This window comes from Cryptomeria japonica, chromosome 5, assembly GCF_030272615.1.
Source record: "Cryptomeria japonica chromosome 5, Sugi_1.0, whole genome shotgun sequence".
Taxonomy (NCBI): Eukaryota; Viridiplantae; Streptophyta; class Pinopsida; order Cupressales; family Cupressaceae; genus Cryptomeria; species Cryptomeria japonica.
This window is the reverse complement of record NC_081409.1, coordinates 694178173-694199413: the sequence shown is the minus strand read 5'-3', so window position 1 is coordinate 694199413 and position 21241 is coordinate 694178173. Positions and strand designations below refer to the sequence as shown.

The following is a 21241-nucleotide window of genomic DNA, read 5'->3' as shown; positions in this document are numbered from 1 at the left end:
TCACAAGAACACAAGCGATCACATAATAATGGAAAGGGAATGCATTAAATCATGAACTATAAATAGAAAAGCTATGAGCTCCTGATGAGAATAAACGAAAGGAGAATAGATATCACACTCTAGTTATGTTTTTCTAGGTCATCCAAGTTATGGAGGAGAGTGAGAATTGTATAGCTATGGTTTACTAGTTCCATTCATCCTACTCTCTATGAAATTATCTTGTTTCAGGTGTTAAGCATCCCATATAAGATTTTATTTTCTCTAGTTTCGAGCATACAACACCTATGTAAGACATGAAATGGAAATTCAAATGCGTGTCTTCTATTGAGAACATCTCATGTAAGATTTTGTTTTCTCTAATTTTGAGAATGTATAATCCCATGTAAGACATATATAAATGTTGTGTCTAGTTTCGAGAATGAATCATCTCATGTAAGAGTTTGTTTTCTCTGGTTTTGAGAATGCACGCCCTATTTAAGACATGTAAAAATATAGTATAATATCATACAAAGAGGGTGATATGTATGTCCCCCTTAAGATGTTAATAAAATACCCAATAATACCCAATAATACCCACCTTCAACACCAAGGAGATATCCTTTTAGGAAAATACTTGCAATAAAGTAGATGAAAAGATGAAAGAGAGGAGCAACTAGGAGTGAGATCAAAAGGAGATAAGAAATCACTAATTTTGAGAAACCAAGCCCCCAATATTATGATCTCAACTCAACAAAATCTCATGCAAGGACACACGACACAAGGGGTTAGCACTAAAAACAAGACCTCAAGTCAACAAGCCAAAGACATGCCAATAATCAATGTGCCTCAACCACTAATTTTATTCTTGAAATGCCATCACAAGAATACAAGTGATCACATAAAAAGACGAAGGGTGCACATCAAATCATAAACTACAAATAGAAAAGCTATAAGATCATTATGAAAAGAAAAGAGAGAAGACTGGATATCACACTCTAGTTATGTTTTTATAGGTGATCCATGTAGCAGAAGAAAGTACAAATAGTCTAGCTATGTTTTACTATTTTCACTCATCATATTGCGTATGCAATTATCTGGATTCAGGTGATAAGCATCCCATATAAGAGTTTTTTTTCTCTAGTTTTGAGCATGAAACAACCTATGTATGACATGAAATAACAATGCAAATGTGTGTCTCATATTAGGGACATCTCATGTAAGAGTTTGTTTTCTCTAGTTTCAAAAATGTATAACCCCGTGCAAGACATATATAAATATTGTGTCTGGTTTTGAGTGTGACATATAGATGAACAAGATATATCTTGCACTAAGTGTAAAGGAAATCCTTGGGGGAGAAGAGATATTTTCTCAAAAAGCCTCCAAGAGTAGATTTTGAACAAGCATAGTATCTTTTTCCAAAAGAAGATAAGGAGAGAAAGAATGCCTACCTTCTTTCTTATTGCTAAGTGGAAGGGATTCTTGAAAAAGGATGGAAAACTTCTGACCTAAAGTGAAGTGTTTGTTTATAATAGATACAGATGACCATGTGAAGAAGAGGTTGTAGTCAAGGATACACACCTCTTGAAGAGATAATCCTTGAGAAAACAACAAGTTAACACAAGGAATGAGGTCAAATCATAAGCAAACAACACTCAACATTGGAAAAGTGGATCCTTAGAAAGGATAAGAGAATCTATACCCTTTAAGTCTAGGAACAATATGAGGTATTATACAACCTCCAAAGAGAGATTTATTCATAAGAGATGTAACATTTCAAATAAGGAATAGATCCTAAAGAAGGAACACACATGTAATAGCATGAAGTATAATTCTATGCAAGAAAGGACATCATGTTATGAAAAATAGAACTCATAAAGGAAAAAGTGAATCCTTACATAGAGGAAAGAGAAAGAAAATTATGATTTCCCCCAAGCATAAAGACAAGAATATAGAGAATATTATGTTTCTAACTAAGTATAATTGTACCTAAAATTATACCACCATGAATGACAATGAGACCCCTAAAGGTAAGCTAACAATGTCACATAGTCAGGAGCAACATAATAGGAACTAGAATGTTTTCAATTAAGTGAAAAGCTGGATTTGAATGGGTCCCAAAACCCTATTACATAAAGATAATCAAAAGATAAGATATTAAAGACCAGCTAGATAGAGAAAAACACAAAAAAGAGTCAGCTGGAAAAGAAAAAAAGCCAGAAAGAAGACAAAAGAGGCAAAGGGACAACACATAAATAACTAAAGGACAACCACAAGCAACAAACCCTAAGAAAGGTTTATGATAAGCTCTGCTTCTTCTTTCTCCAACTGGACCATAGAGGCAGCAACGCTCTTCAGTTCCTCCAGCTCCTTGGCATGTTGGGTCATCTTCCTAGTACTAGCTCAAGTTCTTTTTCCATGACCAGTAGTCCCCCCTCCAAGAGTGAGATCCTTATCCTCGGTAGCATCAATAGTGTTTTTTTCCTGATGGGTCTGCTCCAGTTTGCTAATCATCACACTGAAGTTGTCGGCAGAGGCTTTCAAAATTTTTCAGCTTTCTTTTCCAATTTTCTTCACGGTGTTCTCATGATTGAAAACCCGCTTCTCCCGATCATTTAATATAGCCTCCACAACCTTAAACTGGGAGCCATACAATAGGAACTAGGATTTTATTTGAAATGATGATGGGAAATATGCCATTCATTATCACATGTTACTTTGATGAAACCTAAAACAATATTTTATTGTATTTTAGTTTGCAAAGCTTAACATTCATTAGTAGAATGGACAAGGGTTGTATGATACACAAAAAGCATAATTCTAAGGATGTTGTCTATGTTTCCTTCTTCGTTTAAGCCAAAGAAGAGAAATTAAACTAGCGTGAAGGAGGTCATCCAAAACATTATCTTGTTGTAATGCCGTACTAGAATGAGAAGACATGGATTGGTGAGACAATAGAGGAGAGGATGTTGACAAAAGAAGAGGCCGAAAACCTAGACATTGTTTGGAAAAGTGTGATGTAGATTTCTTATGATCATAAAAACTTTTTTGCACACATCCTAAACCATGTCCATTGTATCCATGTGTAGATGTTAAAGTTTATAGAGGAGAGGGTTAATTATTAGCATCAAAATCTAAAGATCCCCCATAACTATCAAGACTTGTGTTCAAAGTATAGGTGGGATTTTTTATAGAAAAAGCATAGATAAAAGACACAAAAGGCTCCTTCAAGGCTTAATGGTCTCTTTTTGCACCAAAATGTCCTCATGGGTAGGAATATCTTTAGGAGAGAAAAAGAGTGAAATAAGGGAGCCTAAGCCATTATCACATCTATTTAATAAATGCATCATGAAACTAACTAAATGAACATACAATGACAATAATTTTCTTTTTAGGATTTTTAGGATTTTTTCAATAATGTAAGTATATAAACAATGATTGAATGCATATAAATTTTAAGATAACATGTCATAAAAATCAAATCTGAAAATGTAATTGAAAAATTATGCAACCCACAAGTCAAATTTGACAAAATAAATTAGGGTTTTTATGAAATTAACTTCTAAATATATGTAATTTAATTGCAAATAAGATATGTGAGTCAAAATTTTAATTTCAAAATTAAATGAAAATCATATCTAAGATAATAAATAAAAATTAAGAATGAAATATGTCAAGTTCACCAAAATGTAATGGTGAAAATTAGGGTTTTACCAATTAAGGTAACAAAACCACTAATTTTACTTGAGAGACCATCATATTGAAAGGGTGATGGACCTAATACATCTAGGCTTCCTCTCATATTTTGATTATTACTCTAACTCAATTTTTTATTCATCTTTGTAACATTACTTCAATCAACGAACTTCTTGAATTATTATTTCATTTCTTGCTCTTATTTTCCTTTCAAAGCACAATGCTTTGAAGGAGTATAATAGGTTGCAGGGAGTATTGTAGCCTATGAAAGATAAATTGAAAGGGTACAAGATTGGAGATGTTTTAAAATTAATAGGTGAATAGAAAAATGAGCATGAAGTTTATCATAAGGAGCTTGTTGATGATTTGAGCGAGTATGATTAGATGCAAGGTACACCTCCCCCATGTTTCTTTAAAAATGATGACAATCTAAAAGAGCGGGAGGAGTCAAAGAATGAATTAGCCCAAATGTTGGCTAAACTGTTGAATTTTATATGTGATAAAGACAAAATTATAAAAAACATAGATATTCAGTTGTAATGGGTGTTTTCACTAGAGTTTAGAATGAGATATCTCAATGCTTCAAATGGTATGTATTGCTATTAGGAATATACTGACCACTTGTCTTAGTTAAATTTTTTCTTGGCCTGATCTACATGAAGAATTGATGTAATTGCCTGTGTTTATTGACAATCATAGCATCTTGCTAGACCTATAAGTCACGGGTATCTATCAAGACATAAAAGGAAAAAGAGCATCGTCAACATGCATCTATCACTATGAACATTCACTTTGTTGGTTTTTTAAATTATCTCTTATGTAATTATAAAAGTGTGTTGATTAGTTAATCTTATATTGACTCCTCAAAAATCATTTCCTTAGCACTTAAGACTAATTTCATGTGAGGGAGAGTCAAAAAATTATGTAACTAAAGAATGTGAATGGTCTAAAGTTCTCCTTCAACTTTTTATATGAGGGAAATCAGAATCATGTAGAAAAGATTAGCAGTTGTTGTGGCATGCAATATTATGTAAATTTCTAATACAACAATGGAAAATGTGCATTAATTTGGTGTTCTAAATATGGTATCGTTTGTTAATATAAATTAAGGAATAAATTGAATTATCTCAAAATTGTATTTTTTTTCATCATATGAATCCATATATCAAAGGTATTTTTGTTTACCATTGTGCTTCCATTCTTCTAAGTAATCTACTTAGTGGGTTTTCTCAAGGAATAATTTAAATCTAGTAGAAAGATTGCAATGATGTTGAGGAAATAATTAGGATAAATTAGTAGAATTTTATGGTTGAAATATTTACATGTTTATGCAATTGATAAACAATTAAAGTGATAAATAATCTGAATTTAAGCCATTAGATGAACACATATTAGAATTAATAATTTGACTCTGTTTCCCTAGACTAAGGCACCTATCTATATTTTGCAAAAAAAAAAGAAATAGATCAATTAATATTTGTATTTAAGCTGTAGGATTTAGTTTTATTTTCAATTTTGTGTTTCAATTCATGCTAGTGCCAAATACAAAACAAAGCGGATATCGAATTTAGGTTTCAGTCAAATAAACCCCTAGTGTAATGTGTAAGGTTCTATCTACTATCTATCAATATTGTTTAATATTGTAAAGAAATCAGATGATAAATTATAGTTTATCTGCCAAGGTTTTGCAGAGCCTAAAGTGTAGGGAATGTTAGCAACCTTGGTTAAATCGTATCAATTGGCCAAATCAAATATTGAACCTAAGCATAAAATTTACCTTATCTTTAGTGTTTGATAATCTATTGTTTTGAGAGCCAATGTAGGGATTGTAATTTACTATAAATTTCTAGTTTTCATCCAATGATGAAACTATGCTCATCTATTTTTTTAAATGTTGGCAAAGAATATTATATTTCCCTTCCAATCTATTGTTTTATTTCTCTCTTTGAAAGAAGCTTTTTCTTTCCATAATGATTCAGTAAATTTATATTAAAACATAGATAGAATTTAAGATGGAGTATTGATCTAAATGATGATTCATGATACAAAAAGGACATACCCTAAGAAGAGATAGAATGGAGGTTCATACCCCTTTATTAGGGCCATATAAATGATTAATAAAATTAAGATTATGAGGAAAAAGATTCCACATGTAGCCATAAAGATATTTTGTAACCTCATAAGGGCCCATTTATATAGATTGGACATAGAAGCTTTTACTATGTCTTAACATGCTCATGAAACGCTAAATTAGATCAAGTATCCCATTTTTGGGTATTTAACTATTATCTTAGCTTATGATACATATTAAATTATTCCCTACCCGTATATAGCTACCAACTATGGTATCATATGTGAATTAGTGGATTTCTCATAGGTCACACTATTGCATGTGCAACTATTTTTATGGTAAGAGACTATAATTTGACTACTGAATACAACAATCTTGTATACCATGTTATGAGGCATCATGATGCAATTGTATGACACCTCAATTGGGTATATGTTTTCTTATGTCTCTAGAGTTTTTGTCTATATATGCATAATGATATTATGAGTTCTTGAGGATGTCGTGCAAATATGTTTATAGATAGTTTTATCCAATTATAATTAATCCTTGCCTAATGGATACAAAAACTCATACTTTAGCACCAATTTTAATAGATCTCGACACAATATAAAGCACTAACATTACTTGGATGGTGCTAATTTGATAGTAGTAGGTGTTAGACTTCCTTTGTTAGATAGTCCATTAGGAACTATGGATTTTTTAGTACATCATATTCATTCTCTTACTATCCATCTGATTGTATTAGTATTACTTAAAGGTGTTCTATTTTCTCTCAATTTTCATTTAATTCCCAATAAAGAGAATCTTAGTTTTCGTCTCCCTTGTGATTATCCTAGTAGTGGAGAAACATGTCAAGTATCTACCTGAAATCATGTATTTCTAGTTTATTCTAGATGTACAACGTAATTTTGGTAGTAATACTTTATTTTAGTTGAAAAATATAGTCTGATGTTTGGTGTTGTATAAGTGATTAGGGAGTGGTAACTCGTACTATAGGAGGAAACTTTGCATAGAGTTCTATTATAATTAATAGGTGGTTACATGACATTCTACGGGCTCAATATTCTCATGTAGTCCAATATTTGGGTTCTTCATTATCTGCATATGTTGTTTTATTCTTAAGTGCACATATATTTTTAACCTATTGTTTAATGTTCATATAAAGTGATCATGGATATTGGAAGGAACCTATTGAATCTATTATTTGGACCCATAATAAATTAAAAACAAAATATTGCTATCCAACTTAGAGCCTTGAGTATTGTCCAATGACATGTTGTAGGAGTATCTCATTATCTTCTTGATGGAATCTCTACAACAGGGCTTTATTCTTAACAAGAATTCTTATAGTTAGATAATGATTAGGAGGATTTGAAAAGTATTGTACTATGAAGATCTCTAAAGTTATTATAGTTCATAGAGTCCAAAGAATCATTTTTTGAGATTCTCATATTGTACTCATTATGTGTGACATTGAATGTCCTAAAGATTGATCATATCAAATAGATCTAAAATTCTAATTAGATGAAATTTAAGCTTTACAATTTCATTGTTCTATCCATTCATAGAGTAAGACTCAAATATATTTTATGAACCAAATGAACCAATAAGCTCTCCTAAAAACTATTGGTACATGTGTAAATGAGGTGTTATACCTAGTTGAGCTATATCCATTCATAGTTTAGTCTTGAAAATATACAATTAAAATAGACCACTTTATATCAAGAGATAATATTTGATTTAATCATTCTAATCGTAGTTAAAAGGACACACTGTTTATAAATCTAATTATACCTATAATTACTCATAGATATGACGTTCTCTATGATACAAATAACCCATTTAACTCAATGGTTAGAGTATCAATTTCATATAGTAAGAGTCATTAATTGAAATCTAATAGTAATTTATTTGATTCAATTTATTACTCAATCATATTGAATAATTTTTACTATTTTAATAAATTAATTATTTTCATTTATTCTAATAATGAATCTATTTTTAGATCAGTATCAAAGTTGAACTTTATAATGAAAGAGATTACTAAACTTATACCTCTAAATGATTATTGACTAATCTACTCATTTCAAAGGATTTCTATATTTTAACCTATTTTTACTACTATTAGCAACTGGAATCAATATACTTTGTTTATTTATTATGCTAACCAATATTTTTTTTTCCAATTTTTGCACTTCTAGAGAAGAAGGCAAGGCATATTGCTCAGATCATTGGCCTAGTACTAGATGTATCTTTTCCTCCACATAGAAGATAAGCATGTAATTAGTCAACCAATCATTCTGACTCATGAGGTAAAACAACTATTAGGAAATGATAAGGTTAGAACTATAGATACAAATGATATATAGATTGGTTGATAAGGGGAATGAAAGTGATCAATACAAGAGGTCCACTTAGTGTTCCAATCGATGAATCTATTCTTAGGAAAAGTTTTAATATCCTTGGGGAACCCATTCATGACTTAGGTCCTATAGATGCTTTCATAACATCTTGTATTTATAGATCTATTCTTGCATTTATACAATTAGATACCAAATTTTCAATATTTGAAAAATACATTAAAGTCGTAGATATTTTATCTTATTGCCTCCATTAGGAAAAAATGGATTATTTAAGGGAGTTAGAGTAAGTAAAACAATGTTAATTATAAAATTAATCAACACCATTGCTAAGGATCATGAAGGTGTCTATGTATTTAGTGGATTAGCGGAACATACTTGTGAAATAAATGATATTTACACTAAAATTAAAGAAGTCAAAATCATTAATGAATAACTTGCTTCAAAATCTAAAGTGGCTTTGGTCTATGGTCAAATGAATGAAACATCACCTGAGCTCATATGATAGTAGGTTTAACTGCTTTAGCTATGGGCGAATATTTCCTAGATGTTGAAAAACAAGGTGTACTCTTATTTATTAATAATATCTTCCACTTTGTCCAAGCACGACTAGAGGCATCTATGCTATTTGATGGAATGCCTTCTGTAGTGGGTTATTAGCTAACTATTGGCATGAAAATGGGTTCTTTATAAGAGAGAATAACTTCTACCAAAGAATGATCTATAATATCCATTTAAGTTATTTATGTACCTTCAAATGACTTGACTAATCTAGGTCCCAATACAAAATTTGCATAATTAGATGTTGTTCTTGTACTATTGAGATGATTACCTATGCAAGGGTTTTATCTAGAGATAGATCTACTAGATTCCATCTCAAGTACGCTCCAATCTTTGGTCATAGGCGAAGAGAAATATGAAACTATGCAAGGAGTTAGACAAAATTTGTAACATTATAAGGAGATTCAAGATATTATAGCTATTTCTATATTAGATGAAATATTAGTACATGATTATTTCATCATGGAAAGAGTCAAAGAGATTGAACAAATTTTGTCACAACCATTTTTTGGATTAGTGATTCCTTTCTTATCATTAGCAAGAACTAGTATTATTCTATTATCATAGGGTAATTTAACAACTAAGTCAAAAATAGTATCAAGAAGCATATATCGTGAAACTTCAATCTCCATAGGGTTTTAAGCCAAATAACACTTAGTACATACAATACACCTAGTTACTTCTCAAGGATTTTCATAACATTGTTGTGCAAAAATTGGATATGTATTTGTAATAGATGTGTGAATCATTATATCTATCATCATCAAGATGAAAATTGATTGAGTTATCAATTTTTTTTCACTCATCATAAGTCTTTGTATTTTGTATGCTTCAGTTTTTTGTTACAAGTTTTGCATTTAAAATAAATGGTAGTAGGTAACTATAATAATTAGCTACCTATAATTATTGTACTATATTAAACCTTAAGCTATAAAATAAGAAGTATCACCCTTAAATATATAAAAGATGGGGAGATAAAATGAGGTAGAAATCATTTTTTATTCATTCATAGATTGATAAATGACTATAAGTGAAGGATACGTACGAAACATATGACAGAAGATTAAATATTAGAAATTTGTGTCTAAGATGACTAGAAAAGTTGAAACAAGACTAGATATCATTCATTCGTTATGTGAAAATCCATAATTTTTGATGATCGAATCGATCACTAGTTTCCTACCATGGGGAAAATGAAACCCAGTCCATAGATCTATTGCTAAAAGAATAAAGATCAAATACAAATCTTACTGAATTTAATAAACAAACCACACCAGATAAAAATCATGACTCAACTCTTCCTATAATAGACACAATGAGAGGCACACAGAACAGTGCCTTTATTCATAGTAATACTCATCCTTGGATAGCAACAGTTGTTAAGCACACATTATCAGCACCCAATGATGAAGCTATTCCACCCAAAACTACTGCACTCGCGTGTATTGACGGCGAGAGTAGTATCTACTTGACCCGTGCAATCATTAGAACTATAAAGATACACAGTCTGTCCGCTGTATTGAAAATTATATCCTGCGTGGTAGCCTATGCCATAACACTCACCACAACCACCGAGAGCCTCACCCGGGACGTCACACCCAGGTCCTCCCCACGCACTAAAAGTACTACCCACACAAGGCTTTAAAATGAAGAGCCATACAAGCACTACTCCAACAAATTTCAGTACGCTAATTTTCTCCATAACGTTACAAAGCAATGTATTTGACAGATCAAATGTTTACATGTGCTGCAGAAGAAACTGTGCTTTGTATTTATAGAGGAACAGTAGCTTAAATTTTGTTGTTTATATGGTCAAGTTGTTGCTTGGCTACGGGAAACGTCTCTAGTATGGTTCCTTCTGCGTTTCCAAGGCCTGCAACTGACTTTTTTCACTGCATCGTATCTTCCTTTTATTCTGCAAAATGTGTTTTTTCATAACTGTTTTCATTTCTAGCGAGGTAAATTGTTTTCTTGCACCTTCTGACAGTAGATATTATCCCTCTCAACTTTGTTTGACAGACAGATTCTTATTTTTCTTTTTCGCATGACAGACAGATTCTTTTTTTTTCTTTTTGGCATGACAGGTAGATTCCTATTTTTCTTTTTGGCATGACAGGTAGATTCCTATTTTTCTTTTTGGCATGACAGAGAGATTCTTAACGTATGTAAAAATTTAATACGTAAATTTTTAATCAAACTAATTTTGGTAGAGTGCTGGGACTTCGTGTACGTCGTCCAGATAATATTATAAATTCAGTACATTTTTAAACAGTAAAATATTACAGATAATAATATTATTAAATTTAATGGTTTCATAGGCATCTTCAACAGCCACAAAGTGGTAAACTACGTCATCTTCAATAACAACAACTGTCGTAGACATTATCGAAATCGTTAGTGATGCTAAATTAAAAAATTATCAGCACTGCATGAGGTAAGCGTCCCCGGTCCCAGCTTCGGTACGAAGGTAAGAAAACAAAGCCCTTTGAATAAGATGAAAATGGCGGGCTTATAAAGATTGAAAATGTCAATCTGTAAGGTCAACTCGATTTAATTGTAAACAGTGAGTTATAGAATTGCCAGGCGGATATAGAATTTGAGTCGATTATAAATAGTTCAATAGTTATATTAATATATATTTATTTTATAATAAGGGAACTACTAATTAAAAGCAGTCCCCTTACATTGAACAGGAGCCAATCACTTTTGACTGGAGCTATGAACTAATGAAACCACTTTTTGAAAAGCTCATCTTCAGATTTATCTATCATTGAATCCATCTCTTGTCATTCCTCCTTATCACTCCAGCTGCAGCCTCCTTATAGCTCCATAGTCTCCTTATTCCTCCATCTACAACCTCAACCATGTGTCAATCTCCTTATCCCTCCATTATACTTATCTCTCCATATTACTCCTTATCCCTCCATTGCGCCCTAGGGACAACCCCATTATCTAAATACATTATTGTCTTTTAGCAATTAAAGTAAATTATTTATATATTATGTACAGGTATGAATTGGCTTGGCAAAGAAAATTTGACAAGTCTAACATCTTACCAAGAATTTCAGTCCTCCATTTTCGTCAAGCCAGTCTTTTTAAAATTTGACAACTGTTGTATCTAGTTTTGTGATCTACAACATCTTCCCTCTACACACCACTATTGCATAGTTTACCTCTCAAGTCTTGTATTTGTGAATAGAAAATCCTACTTCCAACATACTTACATCATGACTAGGCCTGCATATGCTTTTAAATATGATGTGAGTAAGATACTATTAGTATATGACCATATAGGTAGATACTCACCATTATTTGACACTCGTTTTTTATTATTGATTAGAAACCTATTTTTGTTTCCAATCATAATAATTTCCTTCTTCTCTAGATGTAATAGCTACATTTTGTGTTTTTTTCAACAAGGATTCGTACTTTTGAAATTTTAATAGTATTATTTGTTTATTTTGAGTGTTTTATTGTATGAATATAAAATATAATAATAAATATTTCAGTAGCTACATCGTTAACATTATCAAAGCATGTATCTATATACTTGAATGTTTTGTCTTGATTAATAAATTTCCAAGAGATTAGTTATCCTATGGTAGAGGGCTAAGACAAGCTAACTCTGTGTCTTCTTAGGTCTTGAAAAAGAAAATAAAAAAAAATATTAACTCTAGAGATTAATTAAAGGTGTCAAGCCTTCTTTGTGTCTTTCCCCTACTACCAATCAATAATTTGTTAATTCAATAGTATCTTTTTTGGATTTTATCTATCTCAAAAATTAGACATTGGATTATATGCTAAAGCCTCTTGGAAAAATGTTAACTATAACAAAAGTAAGTTGTATTTTATTCTATACTATGAAGCATGTGATTGAAAAAGATGTTAGGATATTATAAAGCTAAAGGGCATATTTTTCTTATACCTATATTGGCATACCTATGATTAATAAAGGCCCACCTAACTACTCTATAAGTATTGTTGAAATATTTAATAAGAAACTTTTTTGGTGGAGAGGAATAATTCTATGTTAGATACACAAGGTGATGCTCTTGAAATCCTCCCACCATTATATCCCTATTTATTATCTCTTTCATTTTTAAGTCTCCTTTTATTTTTTATAAGATTGAACAAGTCTAAACAAAATCTCTATGGATGGGCGCTAAAGAACACTCTCGTATGTCTCTGGTTAGTCACAAAACAATGTGGCTCTCTAAAAGGATTGAAAATCTAGGAATCATGAAACTTCAATTCTTCAACAGATCCATGCTTGAGAAGATAGGGTATAACTATCTTGACGGTAAAGATTATGGGAAGAATATCAAATCTAAAATATCAAATCAAATTTATGCTTCTATCACAGACAACCCTTTGGTATCCTTCTTCCTAATTTCACAATATTTCTCATTCAATGATAGAAATGTTCCCACATCTAACTAATACTTAGATTATGTTTCAGGTCTTCTACATAGAAGTAGTAGGTTCTTGTCTTACCACCATCAAGACTAGATTTACCCTTTTTGACAAACTTGGCAATATAATTGTTACTAAGAGTTACATCTACACCTTCAAATTTTATACAATCTATAAATTTACTCTTATGTCCATTCATGTGACTTGAACATTTGGTAGTAGCGATCACCAATATCTTTCCTTTTGGGCATGAAGTCTAGTCTAAGCCACTAGAAAAATCTCATTCTTCAGCTTTTGTGGTTTATTCTTCCAAAACAATTTAGAGTTACTATTCTAAAAAACAAGATTGTTTATTTTGATTTTCACAATAAAATAACTCAAAAAATTAATTCTATGGTTCCTTAAAATATGAACATAGTTGTTACACTTAGAAAAAATGATATTAAAATAAAATAGTGGATAAAACCCATTTTTGTTAACAAAATTATTCCTTCTAAATGGACCTTTCATACAATAAACAAACTTGTGGAAAAAATGAGTGCAATAAACATAGTAACTAGATAACTAATAATCGAACCTATTATGGAATCCTTGTCATCTTGATTCTTTCTTCTTGGATATCTCTTTCTATCTTGAGCCATGAATGAAACCATCATTTATGTTTCTACTTTCTTCAGTTGTGACACCTTTTTCTAATTTTGAACCTATAGACCTTTTTTTTTCTAAATATAAAGATTTTGACATAATAGATCACTCTACACTTTTCATTTTTGTTCTATAGTAAAACCAATTCCGATTTTGATATGGCGTGATCTCTTAGTTTCAATAATCTAAACCAATATCTTTGTACTCTTAAAAAATCATCTTCATTAGATCATTCTCTTTGCCAAGATCTTCTTTCAAAGCAACAATCTCATCTTCTAGTTTCTCATAGTTCATACCTTTATTTAGTAGTCTTTCTATTAATACAACTCTCTAATCGTGTTTCCTTATTCTATCTGAAATTTGAATTCAGTGATCAGACTCTCTTCTTTTTCAAGTTTCTCATTGAAATTTTGATTTTTTTTTTAATCTTCAACTATCCTCTTCTTTATACCCTTTAACTCTTACCTTGTTCAAAGTGGTTCTCTCACAAGATTAGTTTCATCATCATAATCATCTGGCCTAATTTTTGTATATTTTTTTAAGTAGGTTACAAACTTTGTAAGTTACAAATAGGACCGAAGTAGGTTGGTTGGATAAGTTTAGCTATATAATTATACTTTACATTGTTTAGATGAATACATGGACCCATAGGGCTATGCAATTAAAACCCTCATTTTTATCATACAATTAGAATTTTTTTTCTTTTGGCAAAAGACATTAGGTGTGTATATAAACTTTTATAATAGAAAATGCATACGATTAAAGAGTAGCTATGATTTTGATATTCAAGAGAAAACAACCCAAAACTACTACGAGGAGTAAGATTGTAGCATAATTTCTTCATGAGCTATTATAGTATGATTTCTAGGAGAATTCAATAGATATGTATTATAGCCCTTATTTTCTATCGTCATCTACAAAGTGAGGATCATTAACATATACACAAGATAAGAAAACATAGGATAAAAGTAGTCTTCCATATAAAAAATAGACACATGGAAGACTTGCATCTTTTGCCAAGCTTCCTAGAAATAATGCAGAAGACTAGAAATAGAGAAAGGCAAACCAACTTAGTAGGCATTGAATATCATGGAGGATATGCATTGCCATGAAACATGTGATTTGAGAGCCCAACACATTAGTGTTGATACAATTATAATATTAAAATAACTCTTTTATTAATTTGTCAATCATTATCTTTCTAATTATTATTTGTACACATTTATGGTGTTGGGATATTTTATTTATCTATGAATTTGAATCAATAATAATAAACATATTTAATTGAGTTGTATATTGTATTTAGTATACACTCATGATAGGTAGACATATGTTTTATGGATTATGGTCACATTAGAATATTACAATTTTAAATTTTAACATTTTGTGAATACTATTTTTTTTAAACATAGAAGTTTATGACATGTTAATTTAGCATCTCATAGTTTCATATTCAAGATTCACTTTTTTATACTTTTTTGAACAATATTTTTTAAGTTAAATAGTGCATTTTTTTTTTTAATTAGGGTAAAATGGGTTTTACACGGACCTGAAACCCAGATCCAAACAACATAAAATTAAGTTAGTAGCAAAGAAGACAAAAAATAATAGCCAAACAGTATGAGAAACAGGGGAAACACCCAACAAAAAAAGAGAAACCTAGACAAAACAACCAATAGTACAAAGAGAGGACTAGCCAAGAGCTTGGATGAACTCAAAAAATTTTTGGATTACACTCTTGTTAATTTCCTTGACCTCCTCTATGATGAATCTCGTGGCGCTCCTCTCTTTATTCCTCTTCTAGTCCTTGTAGAGGGTCCAATTGAAACTTGCATCTCCACCCCTTGATAATTTTTCTCCAAATTATTCTTTGATGACTTGGCAATTGAAGGTAGCAAACTACTAGGGCATGTGATGGGACACTCGACTAAAAAGTCCAAAATTCCCTCATTCTCAACAAATTGAATTTTTCCTCCACACTTCTCTCAAGGGTCAATGTGAGCATCATGACATGTGGCTCTTGGTTCAACTTATCCTTCTAGCTTGTAAATGTAGGAGGAACATCTTCAACCTTTCTCTCCCTCATCTCAACTAATTTAATATTGACAATTTAAACTATCATTATCAATTCCTAACCATTGATCTTTGCCACCTTGGATCTTAGACATGAAAAATCTATTAAACAAAGCTTTGTATCCTCATTTCAAACTAATGTGATAAATAAGAAAATTAGAGAATCAAACTACAATCTTAGAGAATCCAAACATCCATTAGCAATCAATAGTGTCTTTGGGTTTAGTATAATATCATTTAACAAATTTCTGTAATTGCATCATAATATCATAGCTTTCATCATCTTACTTTTAGTTTCATCCTTGCATATCACTATCGTCATAGCAGCAATATAAATTAATATTCATTGCATTTCATATGCCACATAGTCCATTCAGCTCATTGGCATCTTGAATCAATACTTGTGCATTCAAAGAGAAATCATCAACAACAACATATAAGGTTAATAGGACACAATGGAACATGCATAAAGGTATAGATTTTATAGCTTACTTGTTTTATTTGTTTCATTGGTGATTTGGTTACTTTGTAGGATTTTAGTCTTATGGTAGCTTGTTTATTAATCTTATAGCCTTTACTGATTTCCACATCACATTTTTGGCACCCACTATGGGGCCTAGCTACAAATTTTACATAAAAAATAGAGTTTTTAAAGTGTTTATAGGCATTACACGCTGTTTTGGTGCATTTACATTCCATTTTTGCACATATGTTATAGAGAGAAAAAGTCTTAGACTACAAAAATTTTGTTTAAAAAAGCTCTATTTTAGTGCATTTATTTAGTCTTCTAGTGAATTTGTTCAGTATTTTAATGCAATTGTAGCCTAGTTTAGTGCAGTCATAATCTATCTAAATGAATTTGTAGTCTATTTTACCACATTTATAGTATTTTCTAGCGTATTTGCTTTCTATTTTAGCACATCTAACCTTTTTGTAGCACATTTATTATAGTTAGTAGTATATTTTATCTAATTTTATATTTTTTCATCTAACTCTTCTTGAAGTTATTCACAAACATTCAAGACATCGCTTTGAAAATATTGACAATTGTTTTATAGGGTTTTTATTGTATTTAGATCATAATTTTTAATATTAATACTTGTATAGTTAATCTAGGCACCTAGTATAATTAGGAGGAAGTAATTTGATCATTCATTCTTACATCTATTTTCACATAGTATAATCTAGGGAGATAATTTGAATTTTCTTTTCCTTTTGATTTATCGTAATAGGGCTTTTGTATATTGTGTATTTGGTTTTAGCATAATCTCATCTAGCTAAATCTAAGAGGATTAATAAATTAGTATATTTTGTGTTTATAAGGTGGCAGGTGTATGTTCTCCCATTGAAAAAACTTGGGTGACCAAAAAGTAGACCCATATATTTACTGTCCTCTTAAATACCATTTAGAATGTTTGCCTCCTATGGTGTGCTACACCTAGTGAGAGGGAACGACCTAAGAGATACTAATCCGAGCATATATAAAAATAATTGTTGGGGTAACAAAAGTCATGAACCACCTAATTCCTCTTTCTATATCGACCAAAGTTTCCCTTAGTATCCTTGTGAAGCATAAAAACCCTTGTTCCAAGGGTTGGGAAAACTCTTAAATGAGCGATCCACCTCATGTATAGACATTAGATTACCCTCACTTCAAACTAGACACTTTTACTTACAGGCCCCCTTGACTCACCTCTGCAAAGTATGATAATTTTTAGTGCCACATACCCATCTAGGTGTGGTGGCATTTGAGTTGAAGTAGATTCCAAGAGTGGGTTGATATATTGTAGTTAAGTCATTTACCTTAGGATAAAAAGTGTTTGATTTGTCTCTTCTTGTGCTATACTAGTGAAAACTTGAGCTTGCTTTTTAGCCATGAACATACACTCATTGTTTAGATTAGGAAAAACAACTATTTTGCCTTATTAAATATTGCATACATTCTTTTCATAAAATAAAAAAATCATCCAAAAATATAAAAAAAAATAAAAACATTTGACCAAAAACATAAAAAATACTAAAAAAACAAAAATTGAGAATAACAATGCATTTAACATATCTTTTAGCACATTTGATAAGTATTTTAGTGCATACAAAGTCTACCATTTTAGCATTTTTGAACCTTGTTCAGGTGCTTTGTGATCACTGAACTAGTGCATTTGAACCTTGTTCTAGTGTTTATGGTTTAGCACATACACAACTGTGAGAATTAAATGAGATTTTTAAGGAAACAAGATTCACAATTTTACATACCCATTTCTACTAAGAACTAGTTTTTGACATCACAGAGCTTACATAGAGACACTTAGGTTCACTTTTCAACATCTACAGATTCAAATCATACCTAGTTACATAAAATATACAACACGGTTTTAAAAAGTTCTCATCATTTCAACACCAACTTGGTTAGTTGCCCCTATCAGGTTTTATCATCTTTCATCTAGGAGCTAAACTAGAAAAATCTTGACAAGATTAGTCTTATCTTCGAGGGATCTATCATTTCACTTGACTCGCTTTGGATCAATCATTGATAAATTTTTATCATTATTCAAGGTTAACATTTTCACAATACATTGAAAAACACTTTTGATATCTTGTCTTTCACATCTTCGTTACATCATTCTTCAAACTACATTTTGTTAGCATTATGTTGTGTGTTCTCATCGATGTCAAATGTTGTGTTCAGAATGTAGTATGTTGAGAAAAAGTGTTTGAATAAGGTGTGTTGAGTGTTTGGAAGTTTCCAAAATTTACTGGGTGTTATGGCTTTTCAAAATATGTTATTTAGAGCTATTTTTTTGTCTAGATTGGTCAAGAGCTCAAGGTTTTTGGACCAGAAATTGAAGTTGTGTAATAGAAGTTATATAGCATGCATATAATATTTTGGGTCTAGCTTTGGTGATGTATGTAACGTGTTGTCATGTTTCATGAGGAACAATGTAATAAGGTCTACTTCTCATTCCTTCCTACCAGTGAAATGTTTAGTGGAGACCTATTTTAGATCTCTATCTTAGCCAACATTGAGGATTATGCTTTTTTGGAGATAGTATATATAGGTGTATGGTCTGATAAGTTGAGATGTGGTGTTTTGTGTTGAAGACATGTGAGATTGACAAAAGCTAGTTATTATGTTAGTATAGTGTTGCGGATTGTTACTAGAAGAAGCTTCGATTGTGAAAACTATATTTTTTTGTGGTGGATTATCTTTATCTTTCTGTGTTCTCTCATAGTAAGCCTTTCTAGGCACTGAGCCTTTTTGGGCAGTGAGCCTACCTATAGCGAGCACCTTGGTGGTGAGCCATCCCTTTTAAAAATCACCTTAACCAGTGTCACCTTAATCATAGTTTATATATTGAGAGTTATAATTCTCCATGCATTTTCCCTTCTTACGTTTTCCACAGAATTTATGATGTCTCGTATCTAATCTATTATGTGTGTATGCTTTCATATTTAATCTATTTTGCTAATTGTTTTGGATTTTTGAAATAAGATTAACATAAAATTTTACTGTCAACTGATTTAGCCCTGCCTGCCCTTTTAGTTGCCAGATATTTAACACAATTCATCCAATCTATACACACTCAACTTTACATAATAAAAAAAAATCTTGTGTGGTTGAAACTAGGGCTCAAAAGAGAAACAACAAAAGAATGGATTTATTTGGAAAAGGTTTAACACATGTATATGATCCAACCAATATTTTTTAAGAAACTTCAAAACAAGGACATGAGTCTTGTATTGATGATGATAGTGATATATATGAAGAACATGTTCTTGAGGCTTCACGAGGCCCAAAATTTCATAGGCTAATGGAAAACATTATGGAAAAAGATCAACAAAAATATCTCCCTATTCTTAGTCAACAAGGGGTAAAACTCCCACATAATTTTGATGTCTCACAATTGAAGGGAACAACATAAGATGAAATAAATAAAAACAAAAACACAAACGCAAATAAAAATACAAATGAAACTTCGACAAATACCAAGAACAAATTTAAGAAAGAGAAAAATCCTTTTTCTAATCCTCTACGTACACTTGTGCAACAAATCCAAGATTTACAACAACTTACAAAGATACAAACTAGATCATCACCAAAGAAGTACTCACTAGAGGATACATCTCCATTCCATTTTGATATAAGTTTAGTTCGGTTTCCTTTTCTCCCGAATTTTGAAATTCCAAAATTTGACAATTATAAGGGGAAAGGTGATCCACGTGACCACATTAGAGAATTTTGTGCTACTTGCTTAGATGTCACTCATAATGAGATGCATATAATGCAATTTTTTCCAAAGAGACTAAGAGGCCAAGCTATAGAATGGTTTTATAGTTTACCACGTGGAATCAAAACCTTCAGTGAACTAGTGGACAAATTTATAACTCATTTCTCCTACAACATCAAAAAATGGCATCTCAATGTTAGATATTTGTAATAATAGATATAATAATGGAGAATCTTTTACTAGCATCTTTCAAGTAAGTGTCCTTATGACATACCCGAACAACAAAAGATAGATATGTTTGTCCACAACTTGAGCATTGAATTAAGTTATTAACTACAACTTCAATGTCTCCCTTATTTCAGCAAGGTTATTGAGAAGGGACTTATTATAGGAAAACCATTGATAGCTAAAGGACAAATACAAATTTACATGGAAGCCACTAGTTCAAACAATAATAACAACAATGAGAAAATAAGATTTTGGACTAAAAATAAGAATATTGTGAATGATAGTGTGTACATGTTCAACATATTAAACCAAAACAACCTATCTTCAATCTATCAAGTCCACAAGGCAATAAAAACAATCAAAACAACAATACGTTTAGACCAAAAGCTCATGATTCTCTTCATAGAAAATTCACATTGTTGGGAAAACTAGTTGAATCTAACTTGAAGAAGCTTCTTTCAAACAATGTTATCACACTTCCTAAAACAAGAGATTATGAACTCATCGTTAAACCATCATTATGGAATAATTGTGATTATGAACCCATTGTTAAACCATCATGATGGAATAACTGTTAAACCATCATGATGGAATAATTGGGTAGATCTTAAAAACCATTGTGTCCAGGTCCATGCAGGAGCTATAGCAGGGTACTATGGCTAGGTAATGGAATCCATTGAAAGCCTCATGACTAGAAAGGGGAGAAACTGTGATAATATCAAACAAGTCTTCATCCTTGCAATCTCCACTTTTGCTAGAGGTGGGGTGGAAAAAATCAAGAGGTCCAAAACACTGGATATCAACACCAGAGGCCACTGCATTGCAAGGCTGACTAGGAGAGGACATTTGATTCTCCTCAAGGGGAGAATTTTTAGTATTCTCATAAAGGTTCAAAAAGAACACTTAACTTTTTAGATAAATCTAGAGCTTTGGTTCTCCCCTTTCAGTTAGCGAGACTGTTTGTCTTATGCAACCTTTTAATAGGAAGTCTC

General features: G+C 31.3%; 1 protein-coding gene and 1 pseudogene across 1 annotated transcript; one reads left to right on the top strand and one right to left on the bottom strand.

Annotated features, from left to right (window-relative positions):
- The first annotated feature begins 1981 nt into the window (after positions 1-1981).
- On the top strand, positions 1982-9054 carry LOC131876083 (ATP synthase subunit beta, chloroplastic-like; annotated as a pseudogene).
- Positions 9055-10057: 1003 nt separating this feature from the next.
- LOC131042541 (antimicrobial peptide 1-like) lies at positions 10058-10366 on the bottom strand. The gene has a single exon (XM_057975857.2). The coding sequence runs from the start codon at positions 10364-10366 to the stop codon at positions 10058-10060; it is 309 nt and encodes a 102-aa protein (XP_057831840.2).
- Between the last annotated feature and the right edge of the window lie 10875 nt (positions 10367-21241).

Bases quoted from the DNA above. Each gene is read 5' to 3' on its own strand.
- LOC131042541 (XM_057975857.2), bottom strand. From the start codon at position 10,366: ATGGAGAAAATTAGCGTACTGAAATTTGTTGGAGTAGTGCTTGTATGG.